Below are 24,909 nucleotides of genomic sequence, written 5' to 3'. Positions count from 1 at the left end.
AGACTTTTAAGACATTACAACAATCCTAGCCACTGGTACATTAGCACATCACCACAATCCAGGCCACTGGCACATTCATACATTCAAGAGTACAGGTACATGAACACATTTAATATTGGACCATATTTGGAATGTTGCTGGAATTCAGTTGGAACTTCTTACATTTGAACTTGTGATAGAACCTTCAGGACTATTTGGGATTTAATTTACAATACTGTAAATTCTTTCTAAGTTTTCACTTTATATTCTTTTGAAATGAATTATTTGTTGAATTTTACATAACTTGATGGTTTGTGCACTTTTCTGTTACTTTGCGTAAGACAATAGAGTCATAACATCTGTATAACTCAAAAGTTTTTGTTGTTGACATGTTGATGAGTAGAAATTGTGTTTAAATCATGTAATCTCACTATGACCCTTACTGCTCCACTGGCCTAGTGGTAAGAGCATGTGCCACAGATGTGGAGGTTTTGGGTTTGAACCATGGCCAAGTTATACCAAAGACTTTTAAAAATGGTACTAACAGCTGCATTGCTAGGCACTCAGCATTAAGAGGTTAGTGTTAGGACTGATTGACACAGTGTCAGGATAATGTGACTGGATGGGACATCGTGCTACATGTCTGTGGCATGATGCCCCAGTGCTAGACATCACTATAAACTGCCACACTGCATACATCGTAGTGATATGACTGCAAAATTGTTAAAAATCCAAATCACACACACACACTGTTACCCTGCCTGTAAGATGTGAGGAATTGCAGTCTGTGCACAAAATTATTAAGAAAATAAGCTAAATATGAGGATTTGCAATTTGACCAAATACATTATGTACTTCCATATTGGCTCATATGATCCCAGTCTAAGCCCTTAATGGGTCTTCACTAAGAATTCAGGATGGCTGCTGTAGCAATGGTGACATTTCTTCATGACACATTACAAAAACGTTCTGTACATTTTATTTTTGGTTCACGACATAAGCAACCTTACTTTCATTATTGTGTGGTGAAAATGCTAAGTATAGAAGTCTGACCGTGTCTCTTCTCAACATTTAGGTCCATCCAGGTATGGAAACTGTAACATATATAACTTGGCACCTTCATCCCAAAACACATAGAAAAATTGTTCATATGCAAGAGAAGTCATATCATAGTTTAGGACATCCTCCACAAAGAAGGCAGCAGTTCCAGGGTGACACACTACAAAAACAGTCGGATAACATGGTATTTTGTTCTTGAAATAAATAACGTTACTTCCCTCATTTGCAGTTCAGGGTGGACAAGTAGTGTAGAGAGGTCTGGTCTTATCACATCTGTGTCCATCAAGATTTGGAACTCATAACATGTATAAACTTGGCATCTTTCTCCCAAGCACATCAAAAGTATAGCTCATGCTTTTGAGAAAGCATTACATAAGTCATTTTTAGACGAGGAAGGTTCCTACAGCTCCTAAGCCTACTTACAATGTCATTGGTATATGGATCCTTTGAGAGAAAGCTCATTTCCAGTTGGAAATGAAAGCCATTCTCAATGCCTTCCAGACATGGGTGGAAGATATTCATAGATACATTGTCCTGATAATGACGGATACTTTGGTTGTGGCGACATACCTCTGCAATGGGGGAACGGTCACCAGACCTTTGCTTGATGGTAATGTAGTACCTATATGTGTACTTCCAATATCAGGTAATATTCAAGCCCAACACATTACTCACCAGCTTGATGTTATGGCTGCCATATTACCAAGGGAGGACAATTGCTTCATACAGAGTTGTCTGCCTGATGCTTGATATTTTCTTTTTCATTTTTCCCTGACACCAGAAGCATGGACTGTACCTGCTCTTTTAATCAACTGGGAGGTAAGAATGTGGACATACACCTTTCCTCCATCGGTTTTATAATTAAGAAATGACAGTCTACAATACACGTGTACCTCTCATGCTTTGATTGCCCTGCTATGATGAAACATCCTGGATTTACTTCTGCTTGATTTAGCAACAGATGTGCGCAGATGAGTCATAGTAGTCACCACTATTCTATCCATGTCCAGAAAACTCCTTCATTCCTGATTCTTTTCAGAGATGCCCTGATCGAAAATGAGATTGGGGCTTCGATCGTGTAGAGGATCACAATAGCGAAGATCTCCCATGTAGGAGAAATCATTTGATATCAGTGACAGGTGTCACATCCATGATGTAACACCACGCAGCACCCATTCCCCAATGGGGAGCATCTTTCTCTTTCTGTTAAAGACAAGAAGTAAGCCCCTATCAGAATCAATGGATACTGTTCCATATCTCAGACAAGTTCATACTTCATGGAAAAGATGATTCTGGCCGCAACAAGGTAATCTCAAACTTGCTGTCTAATTTTGACATCCAGATCATACTCATTCCCCAGTGGAATCTTTCCTGGGTTTTGACAGGGCCAAACCTGTCTAAGTTTGAACCATTATCTTCCCCCTTCACTGAAGCAGATATCATACATGGCTAACAATTTATGATAACACCTACTTCAACATGCAGAGCAAGTGAACTACATATGATATTTGTAAGTTTATACTACGTGCAGTTACATTCTGATGGTTGAGTCGTTCTAGTAACACCACCTGGTTTCTTCCTAAGAGCAGTTTGCCATCACAAGTCAATCAGCAGTAATATTCATTCCCTCTCCTTGATGAATATGTTGAGAAAAGCAAAGCTGCAGGACCCTCTTTGTATCCTCAGATATCACCCGATATGCACAGACCATACCCCATCAATTGTAAAAGAGTATTCCTACCGCTGAATGCAGGAATGCAAGACAACGAAAGGGAGTTATTTAAACAGTGTTCATTTAACTCTCACAGGATCAGGTACACTAATGAAATTTTCAGATCATGATATATAAGCAACTTCGATGAGCCTGGCCTTAAATGTAATGTCTTAGTTTGGGACATATCAGAGGCAACTGACTGACATGACCAGTCTGCCTTCTCTAGCATCCATTTGTGTCAAATGGCCTCATTGAAGAGATACCTGAATCTTGTTTGTTAGTGGTAGCTGCACAGACAGTGACCACTCCTCATTCGTGAAAGAACAACCTCGACCCAGACATTAACATACCGCGTTTGCTAGATTCACATGAGACAAATTTGATGGTGAGACATTGATCCAGTGTGGAATCCCACAGGGATCTCCTCCACACACGTATAAACAAATTGTCTCTTGCTGTACTGAACTAACATTAGGAGAACTTCATCTTTTTAATAGAGCAATCATGCTCCTACTGGGTGACAAAGGAACAGGTAGGCTGCTCAGCATTTCCTTCTTTTATTATTCTCCAAAATGTAATGTGATCAGGCAGTGTGCTTGCCAGAGAAAGCAAATTGTTTAGTAAATTGTGTGTCTTCTTTAATACTTGCCTATCATGGTATAAATAATTATTCTGTCACTTCCACACAGTGCAAGCATCCTTTAAATTGTCACTCGAGTAAAGATACAGGATGTATAAAGTCAGCAACTTGTGGGCATTTGAGACGATTAAAACTGTTTTCCAAAATTGAAAGTAGATCATCTGAAATTAAGTGTTTTACCCAAAATGTTTTTTTGTTAAATGGTATGTTTTTCTTGATGGCTTATATGTTGATATGATGTGATCCTTGAATCTGAACAAGTTGGAGAAATTGGAAAATCACTGATCCTGCATTGGTCAGGTCTGAAAGAAGAATATCAATTTCAAGATTGCCAATATCCTATTTTCTGCCTGCTGACCCTAAAAAAAAATTCTTATGTAAAATAATAATAAAAAGAAAAACCAATTCCAGGTTTTTTAATGTTGTTACGTGTCCAGATTTTGTTTTGTTCATGAATAATAAAATTAGTAGTCATACTTATTCAGATGCTTACTATTTGTAGTACAAATTTTAAGCACCTACTGGCCATGGACTTAAAAGCATAATTCAGTAATCATGCTCAGCTTCAGAGTTAAGGGAAAGTTATATCAAATACAAATTATTTGAGTAATTTATATAAAATAGAAATTAAGTAACTATATTGAGAGTACATATCTTGCTATTGTAAAACATTGTCTTTTTGAGTAATGCCGATGGTTATTTCTCAGAGGAATAAAACTAGGTCATGCAACCATGATTCACTTTCAGAAAATGGAGGTGGAAAAATGACTTACAGAAGAATCTTATTCAGATCTTGCAACAAAGTTTTATTTTAGTAAGCAGAAATACACATTATATCTTTAGGACTGACCAGAAATGATGATTTAACTCCGGAAGGCCGCGGGGCAGAGTGAGAATATAACTAATGTGTTATCCTAGATGTAATATGAATTTTGCAGGTTTTTACGTTAATCTACTTACAGGCGAATTGATAATGACCAGGGCCGAACACATGAGCTGGCACAGGTTGCAGTGAAGTGCATGAGAGGAATCCTCTTCTGCTGGATCCGACAAGCAGACAAGGTTACTATTACAATAGAAGTGACAACCTTAATACTACTACCGTTACAACAGTCAACCCATTGACCCCCCCTCCCAGGCTTACATGTATTAATGCATCCAAAGTAAAGGTCAACTTATAGATTATAGATTGCCCCCCTCCATGATGAAATAAATAACATGGTGATAATCTTTTAATTTGGCAAATTGCTTTGGTGAAGAAATAGTAATGGATTGATTACTAAACAGGATGTACAACTACAGTGAACAAGGCTGTGGCAGAAATGTGAAAAAATAATTATTTTGACCCCCAAAAATGTGAAATGTATTAATAATGCCTAGCCCAGCTCCATTTACAGCATGTGTGTAATATTGGTCTGATTATTTCCTGTTTCAAAAGTTTTGCAGGTGGATAAAGCTTTCAGACACAGAATCAGACAATACCTTGTACCATCTATGAAAATTGAAGTGATTAGTGAGTTCTATTGATCGAAACATTTTTCCTTGTCTTTGTCAGTGAATTCAGTAAATGGAATTGGGTATAACAAAATAAATTCTACAATATGAAAAGTTTCTAATTTCTTGGGTGTGGAATCAAAACTAAGCTACATGATGATTGTTGGTCATATTAAAGATTTGTCTTCTGCTGTCGGTAAAACTCCCCAAAACTTTGTATGGGACTTGATTGACTTGTACAAGGGACATGATTGACTTGTAAGATTACAAAGTCATCTTGTCCTGCTTCCATTGTTCTTCATTTTTTGTATGAGTTTGCCTTTCAGCTGTCAATGTTATGAATTATTATGCTTGCATCCTGATGAAATTGTTTGGATTCATGTTGTTTTGTGCAAATATGCAGTTTAGTTCCCCAGATACTTTAACCATCTCAAGTGTTTTACAATCAACAGTAAAGTCTAAGAATGGCATTCATTTCAAGAGAGTTAAACAAAGATAATTTGAGGAAAACAGTGTAAGAATTTAAATTTGTGTTCCTTTTACTATGTAACAATAGGCTGGTGTGTAAAAAACATTCACTAGTGCAGGCAACAGTGATTTTTTAGTTGTCTGGGTTAGTTGTCATGGAAACTGAAGTCCTGTGTCAAACCAGTCTTTAGCAGTCACATATTGGAAGTGGAAAAATAGCTTGGCTTCTAAGACAGGTAGATGCTTGAGATTTCTACATGAATCAAGTGAATGGAACCTAAGAGAAAGTGGCTGCTTAAGTCAGGTGATTGCAATCACTACTTTTTCTCAACATTTAGAACTACAACAAAGTTACATTGTTATAAACTTGCACTGTCAGTGTAAGTATAATTTTTTATGTATTTTATATGAACCTCTGAACTTAAATGTAGGCTTCTGAGCACAACACAATGAAACACCTGTCCAGCACCAATAGTATCATCAACAGAACATTAAAAGCTTTATTGCCATGGGTCTAATTGCAGTAGGAATTAATCTTTCAAAATGGATTAATTTGACCTTCAGAGGGGATTTTTACAACTCTATAGTCTTAAACTAAGTAACAGGAAAGAGCGAAAACCAACAATTTGTGTAAAATTAAACAAATAATTTATTTCCCTAGAATGTAAAGTGAAAATTTAAAAAGAACTTACTGTATTGCGAATTGAATCCCAGATAGTCCTATAAGTTTTATCACAAGTCCAAATGTATAAAGTTCTAACTGAATTCCAGTGGTATTCCAAATAAGTTCCAGTATTGAATGTGTTGATGTGCTTGTAGTTTCAAACATTGTAATGTGCCAGTATCCTGGATTGTGGTGATATGCTAAGAGTTCTATGTTAACAATAATATAATCTAAAAATGTTCTTTTCTGAATTCAGTATAGTTCCAAATTAATGATTCTGTTCAAGAATATTATTGATGAGCACTTTGTATTTCCAGTGAATAATAATTTGAATAAATAATTCTACCCCAATGAAAATCTGAACACAAGAATCAGTAATTTTTAGATTAACAAGATTATTAATCCCTCTGCTTGATCTAGGTCACATTTACCATTTTCTGAAAATACTTTTTCACTTAATGGAATTTTCCATTCTAGACTAGGTTCAAAATCTAGACTATCTTTTAACTCAGATTCAGGTGAACATGTTTACATTAATTATGATTTGAATATTTAACCCACAATGAGAGAAATTTTGGCTATATATTATGTTGTTTACAAAATAAATGTCCCAGGTCAGGTACATAGTGAACTTGATGTTGGAGAAGGTCGGGTCTTAAAATAAATGTATTTCACATATAATCATTAAGATAGACAAACATATAATTACAAATTAAATATACATAACACGATATAACTTATTTTACTTGGAGATATATGATGCTGTTATTCCTTGAATTACTTGATTTGTTTACTAACTTAACTGAAGCAGTGAAAGACATGTGATAGATACATGACTGTCACAGTGGCCTGAAGAAACACATTATGTAATCAATATGTTAGTAGGATTGTTTATTGTTTATATTATTGTTGATAGTATATTTGCCCACATCTTAAATATATGTGTTTGTATAGTAATTTATTTTATATATTATAGAACAGAGCAGTCCTTGTACTTCCTTGATTAACATTTTAATTTATTCTTGAACTATAATATTTTTCAGCTTGAAAGATTCAAGGGAAACCAGCTTCCATCAGATGCTCTCCATTCAGCATTTGATATATTGACTGGTGACCCCATATACAAGGATGATGAGTATGAGCATTTACAGGTAATGGATAGAATTAAATTCCCTATATTGTCGATCCTAAGTTAATGGAATAGTTAGACATTGTCAGAGAAGAAATGGTGTTTTCTTGCGTTCCTGGAAATTCTTTTGCCCAGTAGAGCATCAGTCCCTTCAAGGGACTCTTGTTTATATATATATCCATTTGTTTATCCATATGTCAAATAGTCCATTTATTTGCCTCAACTTTAACATTTTTGGGAGTTTAATTTCACTGGACTTTAAATCAAAGATAAACATATTGTTTAGTTACTTGTATTTATGTGGAAGACAAAATTTGGTTTTAAATTAAAGGAGAATTTTGGATATACAATAAAACAAATTCTCTTTGAATAAAGTCAGGTTTAATGCTGATATAATCTATTGATTTAACCCTGTTTATTAAAAATTTTGTTTTAAATGACACAATTGAATTATTCTTCACATATTTGTAATTAACATTATCCACTGTAGTTATATCCATAGAATCAACACTTTCTGAATTGCTTCCCTTTGATAAAATTAACATATAGGCTGTGTTCAAAAAGGTTAAAATTAGGCATTAGGCAAGTTTTAGGATAATAATCCTACTGTACAGGCTACTAGTGAATGACATTGGGAAGCAAAAATTAATTGTCAAGAGAGGTAGCTTGCCAAAAACAATGCAAGCAGATTTTGTTGTGTCATTCACATGAGCTTCGCTAAGGAAACATGTAAAAAGAGGACAATAAAACCTTAATATGCAGTCAGTTTACCTTAAATGTCATTGACCTAATGTTTGTTTGATGATATTGACTAATTATACATTTTCTAAAGACATTCTTTATTTATCTATGATAGGCATATGTTAAAAAATTAAATAAAATTAAATGCCACATAAACTAAATTCTACAGTTTTCCACCATGTTGAGCATTTCTACAAGATGGTAGGCTGTTGAGTAGAGCCAAAAGGACTGCCATGCTAACAGCGCATAATGCTGTCCTTTCTTAATACAATCTTCATTTTTCTCTTTTCCAGATAAATGTGGTGGCACTTTACTTGTTGTACCTGGTTCAGATGATAACCTCAGGTCTGCAGGTAATAATTATGTTAACTGGCATCAGATTTTCATTACCACATGAAACAGCATCTTTGCTGGCCAAGGTTCTGATAACCCTATCTACATTTTGACATATCAAGCAGGTATTTCTGTGCTTTGGGTCTGTGAATTTAATTGGATGCACAGCAAGCTACCACATCAATCAAAATTAGGTTTTCACATTCCTAAGTGATTGAGACAAGGGGAGCACACAACTTGAATGGACTGATAAATAAGCAATTTTCCTGTGCCAGTCTATGTTTTTACACATACCTTTCACTCAAATATACCTGTAATGGCTTTGCTCTTGTACATAATCATACTTTCGATGTTAAACTTACGAAGTATCCTTTTTAGGTCAATTGCCACTACTGTTTTTGGCTGATGTACAATGCACCACACTATAATTAGGTGGCATTACATACCAAGGGAGGCGGCACATGAAATCCAATAGTTGTTGCTAGGACAAAACACTGGTATAGCTGTTCGATCCACCAAGATGTAGATAGGGTTATCAGAACCTTGGCTAGCAAAGATGATGAAACAGTTTTAACAAAAATTATGGAAAAATGTAATGTTTGGCTGGCTGTAAATCATTCCATGTACTTTGTTTTCTTTTGTTGTCTGTAAATCATTCCATGTACTTTCTTTTTCTATTGTTGTCTTAAGTGGTTAAAGGTGAACATTTGCCAGTTAACTTTGTTCATTGTTTTATATGCTTCCCATACAGTGGAATACATCATGATGTCCTTCCATTTGTCTGACTGATTTCTTTTTGCACAATAACTTGAAATCATCAGTCTGTATTAAGCAAACTGTGGATGTGTTGCACTTGGGGCAAGGAAGAATCATATAAGTTTTGGAGACAAAATGGTATAGGAGCAAGATTTAACAGAAGATAAATGGTTCTGCACAATAAATTATGTTCTCCACCATCTACAGTTATCAGATTTTGTGGATGGCTTGCACTTGGGGCAAGGAAAAGAATGTTCAGAATCAAAGGGTCAGAGATCAGAGTCACTGACTGAAAGAATAAAAACTTGAGTTCTTCACTCTCTACATTTACCAAATTAAGGATGGCAGATTCATGGGGTAAGGAAGAAGCCTATTGATTTGGGGACAAAAATTAAAAGGTCACTGTGAATGGAAAAAAGATGGTTTTTGCACATTAATATTAGTTCAGCATCACAGACCTGGACCAGACTTGTGGATGACTTTCAGCTGGAGTAAAGAAAAAGCATATCATTCATGGGATCAGAAGGTTGAATTTAGAAAAATGGTTTCTGCACACAAATTTTGGGTTGTCTACCATGCACCTTTACCAAATTATTGGATGATTTGCATGGTGGGTAAGAAAGAAGTTGTTAATTTTGGGGTGAAAAGGTCTTAGGTCAGAGTCACTGTTACAAGTATAAAGACGCCTATAGATTCTGGGGTCTAAAGATCTGGTATCATGCTCATTTACTGAGTTGTACTGTACATGAACCTCAGTAAACTAAATACTTGTCAGCAATCAGTTCAGAACATGACTGATATACCCTCATGAATAAAAAATAATTTGTGTTTAAAAAATAATTTTGTCTTCAGAAATATTATTTGTATGTTCCAGATAATCTTTACAACAGATGAGGTGAACTTTGTGCAGAATCTTGTGTTTTATGTGGAGAGGGCATATCGGACACCAGATTTTGGGATGTGGCAGAAGGGAAGCAAATATAACAATGGATCTACTGAAGTTCATGCCAGGTGTGTACATTTTTTAGGAACGGTATTTGCTTGACATATTTATGGAAGAGTGTATGTCTCTTCATCATATTTTCAGTTCTGTTCCACCTTCTCTGTCACAAATTACAAATCTGTCCAATAACCTTTGAAGGATTTCATGAATTTAAACCAGTTTATAAGAGGCTTTACTTGTGGTGCATTTGTGAAGTACTTATGAAGTGGGACAAGTGTAAGGTGAAGTTTGTATGCATTTGCAATAAGTACACAAAAACGAATGTTGGCATACCTCTACTACTTTCATTTACTGTCATTGAAATTTATTTGTGTATTAGGGAAACAATGCACTGCCTGAAGCAGACAACTGATCAAAATCACTGCACTGCTTGAGAAGTGAACTTTATCTTACCCAAAGTAATTTAACTTAAGCAATTATTGATATAGGGAAAGTTAATTTTGGCCAGGATAGCCGATACTAACTTTTGAAACAGGACTAAATGAACTGTAAAATGTAAAAAGAAAAGTGATTAACTAGTAAGGCTGAGCAGTCGCCCAAATTACACCCATAAATCATGCAACAAAAATCAATGGAATTAAAAAATTTTTTAACAGTACCTAAGATATACAAGGCCTTTTTTAAATAACCAGTGAGGAGAACTAGGGAAATGGAAATTCTTTTTCTTGTAAATCAAACCCTCAGTAAATTATGAAAATGTGTAGCCGATTCTAGAGTTTGAATTTTGTATTTTTCTGACATAGTTTTATAGTTATGGCCCTTGTTTGACAGAGGTTTGTCCTTTAACTTCTTCATATTGGCAGGTGCATGTGCATGTTTGCCTCCCTTAATTGCATTTAGAATGAATTATGGAGCTTTTGGAGTCAATTTCTGACAAGAAATGGATTGTGATGAAATAGTTTTTGCAACTTATAGCCTGCTCATTGCAGCTGTGGATTTGATTCTCCTTGGCCACCTTTTCATGCGCAGATTGCAGCTGTGGATATGATTCTCCTTGGCCACCTTTTCATGCGCACATTGCAGCTGTGGATTTGATTCTCCTTGGCCACCTTTTCATGCGCACATTGCAGCTGTGGATTTGATTCACCTTGGCCACCTTTTCATGCGCACATTGCAGCTGTGGATTTGATTCTCCTTGGCCACCTTTTCATGTGCACATTGCAGATGGCCCTGCTATCCCAGTTGCACCCCTGTTGGCTTAATCAACAAATCATGATCTTGAAGGAAGCAGCATCTCATCTTTGGCACAACAAAGAATGGCTCATGGCAAGAAGCTCTGGCTGGTAGATAACTGGCCATATTCAGAAATAAGATAGTAGCCCTGAGTTAAACATGTTGTGCTGAGAAAGAACAGACATGGTCAAGTGTCATTGGCAAAATTGGATTTGGTAATACAACAACAATGGACTCCTCCTACTAAGGAAATGCTCTAAACATAACATTATACATTGTGACCCCGCTATAACATGGTAGTTGGGAGCCATAGAACCCGACCACGTTATAAACCGAACCGTGTTATAAGCAACCAGGTCATTTAGCTGAAGAAAATTATGCATGTACCCAAAAAAATTGCGGCGAGGGGGTGTAGGTAATGAATGTGGGCGGTAAAATAGGTGCTTCATCAATACAGTTACCATCTTAAATCGATGAATATTTAATGAGAAATACACCTGTAGTGAAAACAGAGAAGACATATATAATAGTTTACTTTATTTAGAGAACCACGAATTGTTACATCTACGCGAATACTGTTTATATATACATGTGTACTGTATAGCATGCATAGTATCAACACCGTGTACTCACCCACGAACCTCATCGTATACATTGAATCCACAATACAAGTGATTCCATCGAAAATATGCACACACACAGCTTTAAAATATTCAATAATTTTGTCACAGGTCATATTGGTCTGAATTCAGTGGAAAAGTATAGCATAATCACGTAACGAATGCCGAAGCACATTTACTTTTCAGTACGTCCCAAGTCAGTAAAAGTTTGTTTGCGTTTTAACCCGCCTTTGGTAGCTTTCGTAAGCATAAACATTTTCCCTACGGCACAGTTAACATGTTCCAGTCACGTTGGAAAATGCAAAAATCCATCAGATTCCATCACTTTCATTTAAGTTTGGTACTGACTTCTTTGATGAAGGGTTCTTTGTTTTATTGAAAGATTGTAGTCGGCTTTCTTTGATGAAGGGTGCATGCGTTATTGAAATCACCGCTAAAGGACAACTTTGGAAAACCAAACAAATGCCCATTTCTTATTGCGGTGGTAACATCAAATAATTGTATTGCATGATTGAGACCAATTTTTGTTCTCTGCATTTGCTGAGTATGTTTTCATAACAATTGGTGCTTCAAAGGTAATTTGTTTCCTTTAAAATTTCAGCAAACTATTTTTGTCTGGGTACATTTTTAAAAAGGAATTGGCTGTCGTTTGGACTATTCTAGTTACTGTCCCTCCATGCCTGTTGAATAAACCAATAAGTAAGATGTATTTTTTTTTTTTTTTTACATTTGTGGTAGCAGCGTGATGCTGCCTTCCACACATGCGTCTGAAAATTAACGAAGGGTCAACAGACGATAGAGTCGCAGGTGTTCAGGTTTGATGACAGGGATTATTACAGAAAAATGTGTTCTGAAATATTTAATTCTGAGTGAAAAGAAGAGGAATTTTACTTACCATCCACATACAAATGTCAGTCTTTGTAAATAAAATTAATTACTAGCGAGCGACTGAAAATCTGATGAAAGATAGATTACGAGATAATACATTGTCCAGTTGATCTCCGTTACCAGAAATGTCAACAACAAAAAAAAGCATATATTTCACAACATACAGTACTCATGCTAGATGTCAAGACGAGTGGATTATGAAATAACAATGCACTGTTTAGATGGTTTGTCAATATGGACAAAGAATTTGTTTATGTAACAATATATAAATTTCAGTGCATTTTATATCCAGTTTGCGGCTTCCTTTCATGTGGCTTCTGAATTTCTGCTCTCTAAACCATTGGTTGTATATAAAAATTTAAACAGCCAACAATGTCGCCAATAAAAAAATATCACCACATGGTATGTTTTGCCGCCAATAAGGAAAAACAATCCAAATTTGCGACATTGGCGAAGACCTACACAATCCCAGAATAAACTTTGTAAGCATTATTTTTCATACTTTTAAGAAGAAAAAACTGCTTTTTCGTATACGAGAAAAATACATAAAAAATTTCAGGAGCCACGTCACGATCGTCTTGTATTTTTCATACAAGATCTCTTCCCCAAAATGATAATAAAGTTTTTACGTTTTTTTTCATACTTTCAAGAAAGTTTTTTTTGTGTACAAGAAAAATACATGTTTATGAAATTTCGGGAGCCACACCACAACCACATTATATCCGAATTAGTGTTATAATGGAGTGCGCTATAGCAGGGTCACAGTGTAATCATCAATACATTCATCCACCTGCCAGACCACAAGATATCTTTGATGCATCCATGCTTCAATCACTTGCATCTCATCAACTACATCATAGGAGAGTGGCCGGGTGGTCTAAAGCACTCTCCATTACGGATCACTGCCATCTCACCTTTGTCTGCGTGGGTTCGAGTCTAGGATTCAACCAATGTGGGTATGTGAGAAAGCTTACCAGTAGCTTCTCGTGGGTCGGTGGTTCTTCCCTGGGTTTTCCCTGGGTTCTTCCTCCACTATTAATACAGGTCGCTATACATAGCCTATCATGTGCTGAAAAATGGCGTTAAACCCCACAACAACAACAACATCATAGGAGAAGAGGCAGGCAGGATGTCAGAGCCAAGAAGTGCATTATGCTGGGCTGACCTCAGGCTCCAAGCTCAGGATACAGATTCAGCCTAGCAGACCACTAGGCAAAAGACTGCCTCAAAAGCTGATTGTGTCCAGATTGAAACATGAGAATGTGAAACAGGCCTTTGTCAATGAACTGTGCAGCCAACCAGAAACAACTGGTGCAAACTCTGAGAATCTCGAGGAAATCTGGGCATCCTTCAGAGACTCTGTGTTCTCAGCTGCATCCAAAACCCTGGGGCCCACCACATGTTAACATCAAGGTTGGTTTGATGAGAATGATGTTATCTTACTGAAGCTATTGAATGAGAAACATCAGCTTCAAAAGGCGTGTTTAGAAGACAGCACTTCATCATCTAAGAAGGCAGCCTTGAACAACATCAAGAGGACAGTCCAGTGCAAGCTCAGAGTTACAAGACTCATGGCTAAGCAACAAGGCAGATGAGATTCATTCCTACACAGAAAGGCTTGGCGTGAAGAACTTCTATGATACTTTCAAGACAATCTATCGGATACAGTCATCAGAAATGTTTCCAATACTAAGTGTTGATAGCTCTGATCATTGACTAAGAAAAGATAATACAAAGATGGGCAGAACATTTCAACATCGTCCTCAGTCAGTAGTCATCTGTTGCTGAGGAGGCATTTGATCGACTGCCTCAAGTGGAAATAACACATGAATTGCTGACTGAAACTGAGAAAGCAACTGACCTGATGTCAACTGGACAAGCAACCAGAAGACGTCTGTATCGGCAGTCACTCTTACATGGCACAGAAACTTTGACAGAACTCCTTCAGTCAATGTTGACTTTATGAATTATATCCCAGGAATACAAAGATGCATCCATTATCCATCTATAAGCTGAAAGACAGCAGATGATCCTGCAACAGCCATTGAGACGTATCCTTTCTGTCAAAAGCCTTGTACATTACATTGATCATGTTCTCCTGCATGAGAGTCATTGTGGCTTCAGGAAGGGACTAGGGTCCACAAATATAATGTTTGCGGCTTGTCAACTCCAGGAAAAATGATAGGGACAGAACTCCAACCTGTACACAACATTTGTTGACCTGACATTAGTCTTTGACACAGTCAGTCATGGGGACCTCTGGAAGTTCATAATGCTAAATCCATGATTGTATGCTCACTTGTGTGTTGGATGATGGTGAGTATCCGACCCATTCCCAATCACCAATAGAGCCAAGCAAGGCTACATAGGTTCCAGCCCTCATCAGAAAGCAATCTTAATTTCCGTACTTCAATTTAGACAGCAGTTAGTTTTTTTCAGTGTTCTTAAAGACATACATCAAAACGTAAATCTCTTGACAGTTAGGGATTAGGTGCTGAAACAAAGCCAATGAGAGCAAGCCAAGTTTTCTGAAAAATAGCTTTTATATTTTCCATATGCAGACACTTTTGTACCAATTGAGTTTCACTCTCTCAACTATCACAGTACTACTAGCACAGTGGTCAGACAGCAGGAAAATGGAAATAAATTCTACCCTTACAAACTTACCTGGAGTCCTTTGTTTTTCGACTAGATTCTGATACCATTTTAACTCTGTACATGAATAGCCGTACCATAGTCGATGTTATTAGAAGGCAGTAGAAATGTATTATGAGACAATGTTTTAATTGACTTGAAGACATCTACCCATTAGGTACTTCATGCATGTACATTATCTCCTCACATGACAAAGTGTCACTTTGGACCGAGATGATTCAAATGGACTTTGAGAAAGTTGGACTAATCTGCTGATTGTTTATACAGCAGTTAGTTATGTGTGGAACATATTAAGCAGTTTGCTCTTGTGTTTCATTTGCTTATTGGAATAATAAATAGTACTTGTGATCAACAAAAGTGGGAGTGATAATTTTTTTTTCATTATTTTTTAAATGAATCATGTTTGAATCAGACATGGATAATATGCTAAACTTGTATTTTTCTTTTAGTTCCATTGGATTTGCCAAAGCTGCACTGGAAACTGTCAATGGGTTTAACCTGTATGGTGACCAAGGGGCCTCCTGGTCAGTTATATTTGTGGATTTTGATGCTCACAATAGAAACCGGACAATATTTGAGTCCATTCTGCCCAGAGAATCTAACTCCAAGGTGAGGAAAGTTATGACGACCATTTTGCTTTCTTTGTTCAATTTTCGTGTGATATATTTTAATTGTACATGGCGTGAGGTAACAGAAATGATTGAACTGTTGATTGTTGTAAAATGACATGAGAGGATAAAAATATGGCATTCCTAGACAGGATCTTATTTTCAAAAGGCTAGCTAGCATCAGCCTTTATTGCTTCACAATAAAATGGATGGCCAAACCAGGCCTGGGGAAAAGAAATTTAAGTGAAATAATAATGAGACACCCCAGTGGTGCTTTAAGCATTGACTAAGATCAATCTAAAGTGCTGGGTGTAAATTCAAACCTTTAAACAAAATTACAAATTTTACACATCCACTTAAATAAACCACAAGATTTGTCCATTTTTCCCAGACTAATATCTGCAAGTTGTCTCTGCAGAGGCAGTATTAGCATGCTGTACAACTTGTTAACTGTCAAACAGAAATGAATGAAACTTGACACGTTGGTATAATGTCAAATGAACACGTATTCCATTCCACATAAGGGGTCCTATATTCAAGGCCAAGTTCGCAGGTATATAGTTTATGTTTATATCTTAGAACCTTCTAAAGGTTACGGGATGGTTGATGGCATCTCATGTATGAAAGTCAAGATATTGTCTTAACGATTAAGGTCACTGATCAATTTCTTCCGCTTTGTGCATGTTCACTCTAATGTCTTATGAGATGTTGACAAGAAACTTGGTTACTTTCATGTCTACTTAGTAACTCTGCATGTCTGGGGTGTGGAATTGATTGAGATTAATTGATTTATGTCCATGAGAGAGAGAGAGAGTGAGAGTGAGTCTGCCTGAAGTAGTTCCAAAAGTGATATTGCCACTGGCGGCAATATAATTTTTCTCTCATTGATATTATGAGTTATGTCTGTATAGAGAGGGACTTTATAAGGAATTGTATAGAGAGGGACTTTATAAGGAATAACACTAAGTCACAAAATTGTTGTGTATCAAATGCACATAGTATGCACATTTTCAAAGATATTGATGTTTAAAAAAATATGATTTATAGTTTATTAGATTTGAAAGAGTTTGATAGAGCTAAATAATATATTTCAGTTTATTGTACATTGTCAAAGTATTTGTTACGTCTGTCTCAGAACACAGATGCCTCCCTGCTTGTTACAATTGGATGGCCAGCATTTGCTCTTCATGAGGAACCTCTGCGGTCACGCACCATTGACAAAGTCATTCGTAAGCTGAAGGGACAATATGGAATTAAGAGGTTTTTAAGGGATGGCTACAAGACTGTATTAGAGGACAAAAACAGAAAGTACTACAAACCAGCAGAGATTAAGGTAAAAGATAAAGAGGTAATCAATTTTCACATACTATCAATGTCATGTTAGGGCTTGTCACACAAAAAAGTTTTTACTGTGAAACCTGTTGAACGTGGAATAATAGGAAGGAAAAAAAGAGGGACCTTTTTTTTTTGCTTGTGATGTATACTAGTGACCTGTAGCCGTTTCTAGGGGAGGTAATTGGCAAGAGTTACTGCCCTTTGTCAATTTAAGCTAGTATATGACCATTGTCATCTTTTAGTCAGGCTGGATTTGCGAGGCAGCCGGCCAATATTCCTAATGTAATGTTATTGGGTAAGTATTCTCAGAGAAACATAATTTACTTAAAAATTTGCTTTTTATTTGTGATCTATATTCATGATCTGTGGCCAATATAACAGTAAACTAATGATGTTCATAACTTCTTGCATAATGTTTTTGAAATATTATCAACCCCCAGACAACTTACAGTTAGTTGTTAAAGAGGCAATTAAAAGGTTGTGGTGTCAGAAATAAACAAATGCATCCACTAATTAATTTTTTAATTTTACAAATTACTGACCTGAATTTTGGTTGCTAGTCTGACTTTGAACATACCAGTTAGTTCAAAGTTAGGAAAGTCGGAGATGCTTGTTGAAGAAAATATAACCTTTACACTGTGTTCCACTTGCATGAGACAGTCAAAGTCATCTTTGCTAAAGATTATTGGCTAGTTTGTATTCATTGTCAGAGGTTATTGTGTTAGATTTTACTTCATAATACCATAATGATAAATCTGTAATTATTTTGTGTTACGACTCTGTGGTCTTTAACTAAGTAACAGAAAGAAGCAAAGCCAACAAGCTCAATAAAATCAGTAAATAATTTAATTATCTGAGTTATAAAGTGAAAGTTTAAGAGGAACTTACAGTGTTGTGAATTAAATTCCAAACGAGTAGCTTGTAATTCCAGTGAATAATTTAAATAAATAATTCCTCACAGTTTATCTGAACACAACAGTAAATAAATCCAGACTGATATTAAAATAGGATTAAACATTTTTTTTTGGACAAAACTTCCTTTTATGTACATCCCCTTATTGACCAATGTTGCAATATTATTTTCTGAAGAAAAAACTCAATCATCTTAATGGAAAGTTATAGCAAACTGTAAACAGGTTTGCTTTTCAAACTGTCTAAAGTCATAATCAAGGTTAGGTCTAAATTCAAACTCAAATATCTTTTAGAAAATAACATTAAAGGTAGGCCCAGCCTCCTACCCTCAGTTATGGACAAAAGTCAAGCACACAATACAAATTAAATGTATATAACATTGGGTAGTTGGAATGGTAAAGATAGGAGCAATAGGAAAGTGGGATTTCTTTCTTAAGGCACAATATTGTAATGTTAAATTGCAGCTGATGTCTACCACCTGGAATGTAAAGGTCCCGTAAGATAACTAATGTGGTCATTGCAAATCTGGCACTCCCTACACAGTAATGCATGTGTAGACTGTAACTATTATCCACTCTCTTCTGCTTGCAGAGTTGATCACTAATAAAATGTGTATCACCTTCAGACATTTCCAATGAATTATTGAGAACAGCAAAAGCTACTTCAACAAGTTAATTCATGAGGTCTGAATGCAGCTTTGACAAGTTAATTCATTAGGCCTGAATGCTGTTTCATTACATCTGAATTCATTAGGCCTGAATGCTGCATCTTCTAGTTAATTCGTTAGGCCTGAATGTTGCATATTCAGGTTAATTCATTAGGCCTAAATGCTGCATATTCAGGTTAATTCATTAGGCCTGAATGCTGCATATTCAGGTTAGTTCGTTAGGCCTGAATGCAGCATATTCAGGTTAGTTCATTAGGCCTGAATGCAGCATCTTCTAGCTGATTCATTAGGCCTGAATGATGCATATTCAAGTTAATTCATTAGGCCTGAATGCTTCAGATTCAGGTTAGTTCATTAGGCCTGAATGCTGCATCTTCTAGTTGATTCATTAGGCCTGAATGATGGATATTCAAGTTATGTCATTAAGCCTGAATGCTGCATCTTCTAGTTGATTCATTAGGCCTGAATGCTGCATGTTGAAGTTAATTCATGAGGCCTGAATGCTGCACATTCAGGTTCATTCATTAGGTCTGAATGCTGCATCTTCTAGTTGATTCATTAAGCCTTAATGCTGCATATTGAAGTTAATTCATGAGGACTGAATGATGCATATTCAAGTTAATTCATTAGGCCTGAATGCTGCATATTCAGGTTAGTTCATTAGGCCTGAATGCAGCATATTCAGGTTTGTTCATTAGGCCTGAATGCAGCATCTTCTAGTTGATTCATTAGGCCTGAATGATGCATATTCAAGTTAATTCATTAGGCCTGAATGCTTTATATTCAGGTTTGTTCATTAGGCCTGAATGCAGCACTTCTAGTTGATTCATTAGGCCTGAATGATGCATATTCAAGTTAATTCATTAGGCCTGAATACTGCATCTTCTAGTTAATTCATTAGGCCTGAATGCAGCATATTCAGGTTAGTTCATTAGGCCTGAATGCAGCATCTTCTAGCTTATTCATTAGGCCTGAATGATGCTTATTGAAGTTAATTCATGAGGCCTGAATGCTGCATATTCAGGTTAGTTCATTAGGCCTGAATGCAGCATATTCAGGTTAGTTCATTAGGCCTGAATGATGCATATTCAAGTTAATTCATTAGGCCTGAATGCTTCAGATTCAGGTTAGTTCATTAGGCCTGAATGCTGCATCTTCTAGTAGATTCATTAGGCCTGAATGATGGATATTCAAGTTATGTCATTAAGCCTGAATGCTGCATCTTCTAGTTAATTCATTAGGCCTGAATGCTGCATATTGAAGTTAATTCATGAGGCCTGAATGCTGCACATTCAGGTTCATTCATTAGGTCTGAATGCTGCATCTTCTAGTTGATTCATTAAGCCTTAATGCTGCATATTGAAGTTAATTCATGAGGACTGAATGATGCATATTCAAGTTAATTCATTAGGCCTGAATGCTGCATATTCAGGTTAGTTCATTAGACCTGGATGCAGCATATTCAGGTTTGTTCATTAGGCCTGAATGCAGCATCTTCTAGTTGATTCATTAGGCCTGAATGATGCATATTCAAGTTAATTCATTAGGCCTGAATGCTTTATATTCAGGTTAGTTCATTAGGCCTGAATGCTGCATCTTCTAGTTGATTCATTAGGCCTGAATGATGCATATTCAAGTTAGTTCATTAGGCCTGAATGCTGCATCTTCTAGTTAATTCATTAGGCCTGAATGCTGCATATTGAAGTTAATTCATGAGGACTGAATGATGCGTATTGAAGTTAATTCATGAGGACTGAATGATGCGTATTCTAGTTAATTCATTAGGCCTGAATGCTTTATATTCAGGTTTGTTCATTAGGCCTGAATGCAGCATCTTCTAGTTGATTCATTAGGCCTGAATGATGCATATTCAAGTTAATTCATTAGGCCTGAATGCTTTATATTCAGGTTAGTTCATTAGGCCTGAATGCTGCATCTTCTAGTTGATTCATTAGGCCTGAATGATGCATATTCAAGTTAGTTCATTAGGCCTGAATGCTGCATCTTCTAGTTGATTCATTAGGCCTGAATGATGCATATTCAAGTTAGTTCATTAGGCCTGAATGCTGCATCTTCTAGTTGATTCATTAGGCCTGAATGCTGCATATTGAAGTTAATTCATGAGGACTAAATGATGCGTATTCTAGTTAATTCATTAGGCCTGAATGCTGCATCTTCTAGTTGATTCATTAGGCCTGAATGCTGCATCTTCTAGTTAATTCATTAAGCCTGAATGCTGCATTTTTGTGTCATGAGTTAATACCCTTAATCCAGGTGTGTGATGTCATCACAGTTTATGATAGATTGAAGTATGTTATTAGCAAATAGATAAAAGATAATAGTTAATAGTGAGGCCACATAGTATAAATGTTTCATTCACATTTTAAAAAAACATCAGAAAGAGCATAATGTTTTAGATTCTTTTTTGTGCAGAAGGTCACAGGTTCCAGAACCAGAGTTTTTGTCTGTATTTACTCATCATTGCATTAAATTTAAAGCTGACCAGTCCAAATGCCAAACAAACAGGTGAATTCAATATGCAAACGCCACACTCAAAAAGTAGTCCAGTTTTTATCCCTCTGCTCAGGCACAGGTGAAACAGCCAATCATAAACAACTCCTTCAGACAATACAAAGTCATACTAAATCTGATGTGCTTATCTCCTACCCCCATCTTTTGTGACGCTGAAAATAATCTCCTGGGTATATCAAGACAATACAGGAGGGGTGATTATCGTTGACATCACTGAATCTGAATATTTTTTAATTATTTGATCATTTTTGGATTTATACTTCACAGAAATTACAAAACTTTTAATTTTGAGACAGTTTTACAATGATGTAATTTAATATATATGTTCTACTGGTGTTACAAAATGCAACCGAAAAAGTGAAATTTTTTAGACCAGATTTCTTTTTTACGCAAAAGAACACCTTTTCCATCAACCTTGGTTATATTTTGGTGTTTATGTCATTTCTTGCACTGTGGTGGGGCATCTACATTCCATTATCACTCTTTCTAGTGTTTTAAGTCTGTAATTTTGTGATTTTGTGTTTGTTTATGTGAATTGTGGTGATAGATGAAAATGCAAACTTTGCAAGCTAGTTTTGTTTGACAGTACATTAATTTCTTAAGAGAAAACAGGTGTTTTCCTTTTGTTCAACATTTAATTTCCTTTTAATTTTCATCCATTTTCAGAAAACCTCTATGACTAGTAGATAACTTATTCTCAATTTTGCAACTTGACTTCCTTTGGTCACATGCCCAGGTCCACTTTGGCACCAGAGAAACCTCTTTCAAGTCTCAAAAGCTCTTGTAGATTACTTCAGGGCTGTTCCATTTAAACATACATAGTACCCAGAGAGGGCATTTTTTTAAAAATATATGCCAGGGTACTTTGATTTCACACAGTTTATATTAAAATGATAAGACAATTCTAAATTGCATCTATGGGTGAGTACCCCACTTTAAAAGTGCCTTCCCTGGGTCCCATGCATCTTTTAATGAAACAGCCCTCAGTAATATGCATACGTTTCTGTCTAAATTCTGCAAGTCTTTAAAAGGATTATTGGCTCTACAAGCACGGTCAGTTCGTTGCTGGTAGGAAATGGTAAATAGTATGTACCCAAAACCTAGATGCATAAATAAACAGTAAAAGTTTAGCACTGCATAAACAAACACTTTGTGTGTTCATCATCTTTCATTGTTGGAGCTTGAGCTGCAGAAGTCCAGTAGTTAAAGCTTTGGACAAATGAGACATGACCAGAAAGATGTGGGTTTGATTCCCACTTTATCTAATCAGCCCAGATCAGCTACCATGGTGTGTCTCTGGACAAGACACTTTATTTGATTTACTTTGTGACAATATAAACTTCAGAATATTGCCCTACCATAAAACACTAAACCAGACCAGTCATTATTGACTCCGGTGGCCTAGTGGTAAGAGCGTCTGCCTCAGATGCGGGAGGTCATGGGTTCAATCCCTGGCCGAGTCATACCATAGACTTACAAAAATGGTATGAAGCTATGTTAAAAATCCAAATCGCACACACATTATTGAAGTCATACTATAAACTTCAGAATGTGGACCTCTGTCAAACACTAAACCAGACCAGTCATTATTGAAGTCACACTATAAACTTCAGAATGCGGACCTCTGTCAAACACTAAACCAGACCAGTCATTATTGAAGTCACACTATAAACTTCAGAATGTGGACCTCTGTCAAACACTAAACCAGACCAGTCATTATTGAAGTCACACTATAAACTTCAGAATGCGGACCTCTGTCAAACACTAAACCAGACCAGTCATTATTGAAGTCACACTATAAACTTCAGAATGTGGACCTCTGTCAAACACTAAACCAGACCAGTCATTACTGAAGTCACACTATAAACTTCAGAATGCGGACCTCTGTCAAACACTAAACCAGACCAGTCATTATTGAAGTCACACTATAAACTTCAGAATGTGGACCTCTGTCAAACACTAAACCAGACCAGTCATTATTGAAGTCATACTATAAACTTCAGAATGTGGACCTCTGTCAAACACTAAACCAGACCAGTCATTACTGAAGTCATAATATAAACTTAAGAATGTGGCCCTACCATAAAACACCAAATCACACCTGTCATTATTGGAGTAGCAGCAAACAATGATAAAGATCCACATACATTGCTCTGTAATGATGCTTTTTATGATTATTTTACCTGTCATTTTTGTTTGTTACATCAGCTACTTTGTTGTAATTTTTATTGCAGAACTTTGATGGAATAGAGTGTGAATGGCCAATGTTCTACGTATTCATGATTCTTGATAGTGAGTATGAACTTAGACTTTTTGAATTCAACCAATATATGAATCACCAGAATTGAGTGAGATTTCTATGCTTATTGTAATGACATTTTGTTTAAAACCGATCCTTTTATTTTAAATATTTGCCATTTTTTTGAAATGGGCATTTTGTTTAATAGTGAAATTCCATTCAAACTGTATTTTTTTAAAAAAAAGTTGTAACTGAATGAATTTATAAATTTTATGTGGTGGAAACTGTGCAGACATTATTTTCAGGATTGTGTAAAAAGCACTTGCCATAAATCAGGAATTCAACCAATATATGAATCACCAGAACTGAGTGAGATTTCTATGCTTATTATAATGACATTTTGTTTAAAACCGATCCTTTTATTTTAAATATTTGCCATTTTTTGAAATGGGCATTTTGTTTAATAGTGAAATTCCATTCAAACTGTATTTTTTTAAAAAAAAGTTGTAACTGAATGAATTTATAAATTTTATGTGGTGGAAACTGTGCAGACATTATTTTCAGGATTGTGTAAAAAGCACTTGCCATAAATCAGGTAGGCATGTCTGTAAGGATGTTTAGATAATCTTAATAGATCAAGCAGTATTTAGCTCTGCCGGTCGTAAATCAGAGGAGCTTATATGATGTTTTTTTATCCAAAACTAAACACACACATTTATCCCATGGTCTAGTTGGTTCTAAATGAAAATGGTTCTTTTCTTTTCACACATCCATTATGGCCACCACAGTGGCTATTTTGTAAATTTTGTTTTTGTTACTACTCCTGAATGGGTGGATATTTCAACATGGGGTTTTCACTGGTGCCATTCCTGCCAACCCTCATGTTTTTAGCATGAATTTCAGGACTCGTATAGCAATTCACAGATTCATGCAGCATGCAAAAATAATGAATTCCTGAATTCTCAATAGGCTTAAATCATGAATAAAATAAATTTTATCCCGTTAAGCGCAAGTCAAAATAGCAGCAGTAATCACTCATACCCATAACAGTCCTGTATTGCTAGTTACGATATTTATTTAGTTATTACAATTTGCCCTGTATCAAGCATTGTAAAGTATATAATCTATATTTAGAACAGAAGTTGTACAAAAAGTTTTTTTTACGTGGCACATGTCAAATACTCGTAGAAACTGTAATTTGTTTTCAAAAAACACCAAATGAAGACAGCTTTTTCAAGTGTAGGAATATGTGAGATATTGAAAGATTAGATTGTATTGTAATTTGCTCAAGTTCTTATTT

General features: G+C 36.0%; 1 protein-coding gene across 1 annotated transcript in view; it reads left to right on the top strand.

The window, feature by feature from the left end:
- The window catches only part of LOC149780318 (phosphorylase b kinase regulatory subunit beta-like), a 96,355-nt gene that overhangs the window by 5,109 nt on the left and 66,337 nt on the right, over positions 1-24,909 (top strand). Inside the window, exons 3-9 of the mRNA XM_089937159.1 lie at positions 4,355-4,454; positions 7,062-7,169; positions 8,182-8,241; positions 9,852-9,988; positions 15,766-15,925; positions 17,060-17,257; positions 23,605-23,662. Coding sequence (XP_089793285.1) covers positions 4,355-4,454; positions 7,062-7,169; positions 8,182-8,241; positions 9,852-9,988; positions 15,766-15,925; positions 17,060-17,257; positions 23,605-23,662 — 821 coding nt within the window. The remainder of the gene's footprint in view (positions 1-4,354; positions 4,455-7,061; positions 7,170-8,181; positions 8,242-9,851; positions 9,989-15,765; positions 15,926-17,059; positions 17,258-23,604; positions 23,663-24,909) is intronic.

Source organism: Sinohyriopsis cumingii, chromosome 16 (genome assembly GCF_028554795.1).
Source record: "Sinohyriopsis cumingii isolate HCF-2022 chromosome 16, ASM2855479v2, whole genome shotgun sequence".
NCBI lineage: Eukaryota > Metazoa > Mollusca > Bivalvia > Unionida > Unionidae > Sinohyriopsis > Sinohyriopsis cumingii.
The sequence above is the reverse complement of the archived record's forward strand: the minus strand, read 5'-3'. Positions and strand labels throughout refer to the sequence as shown.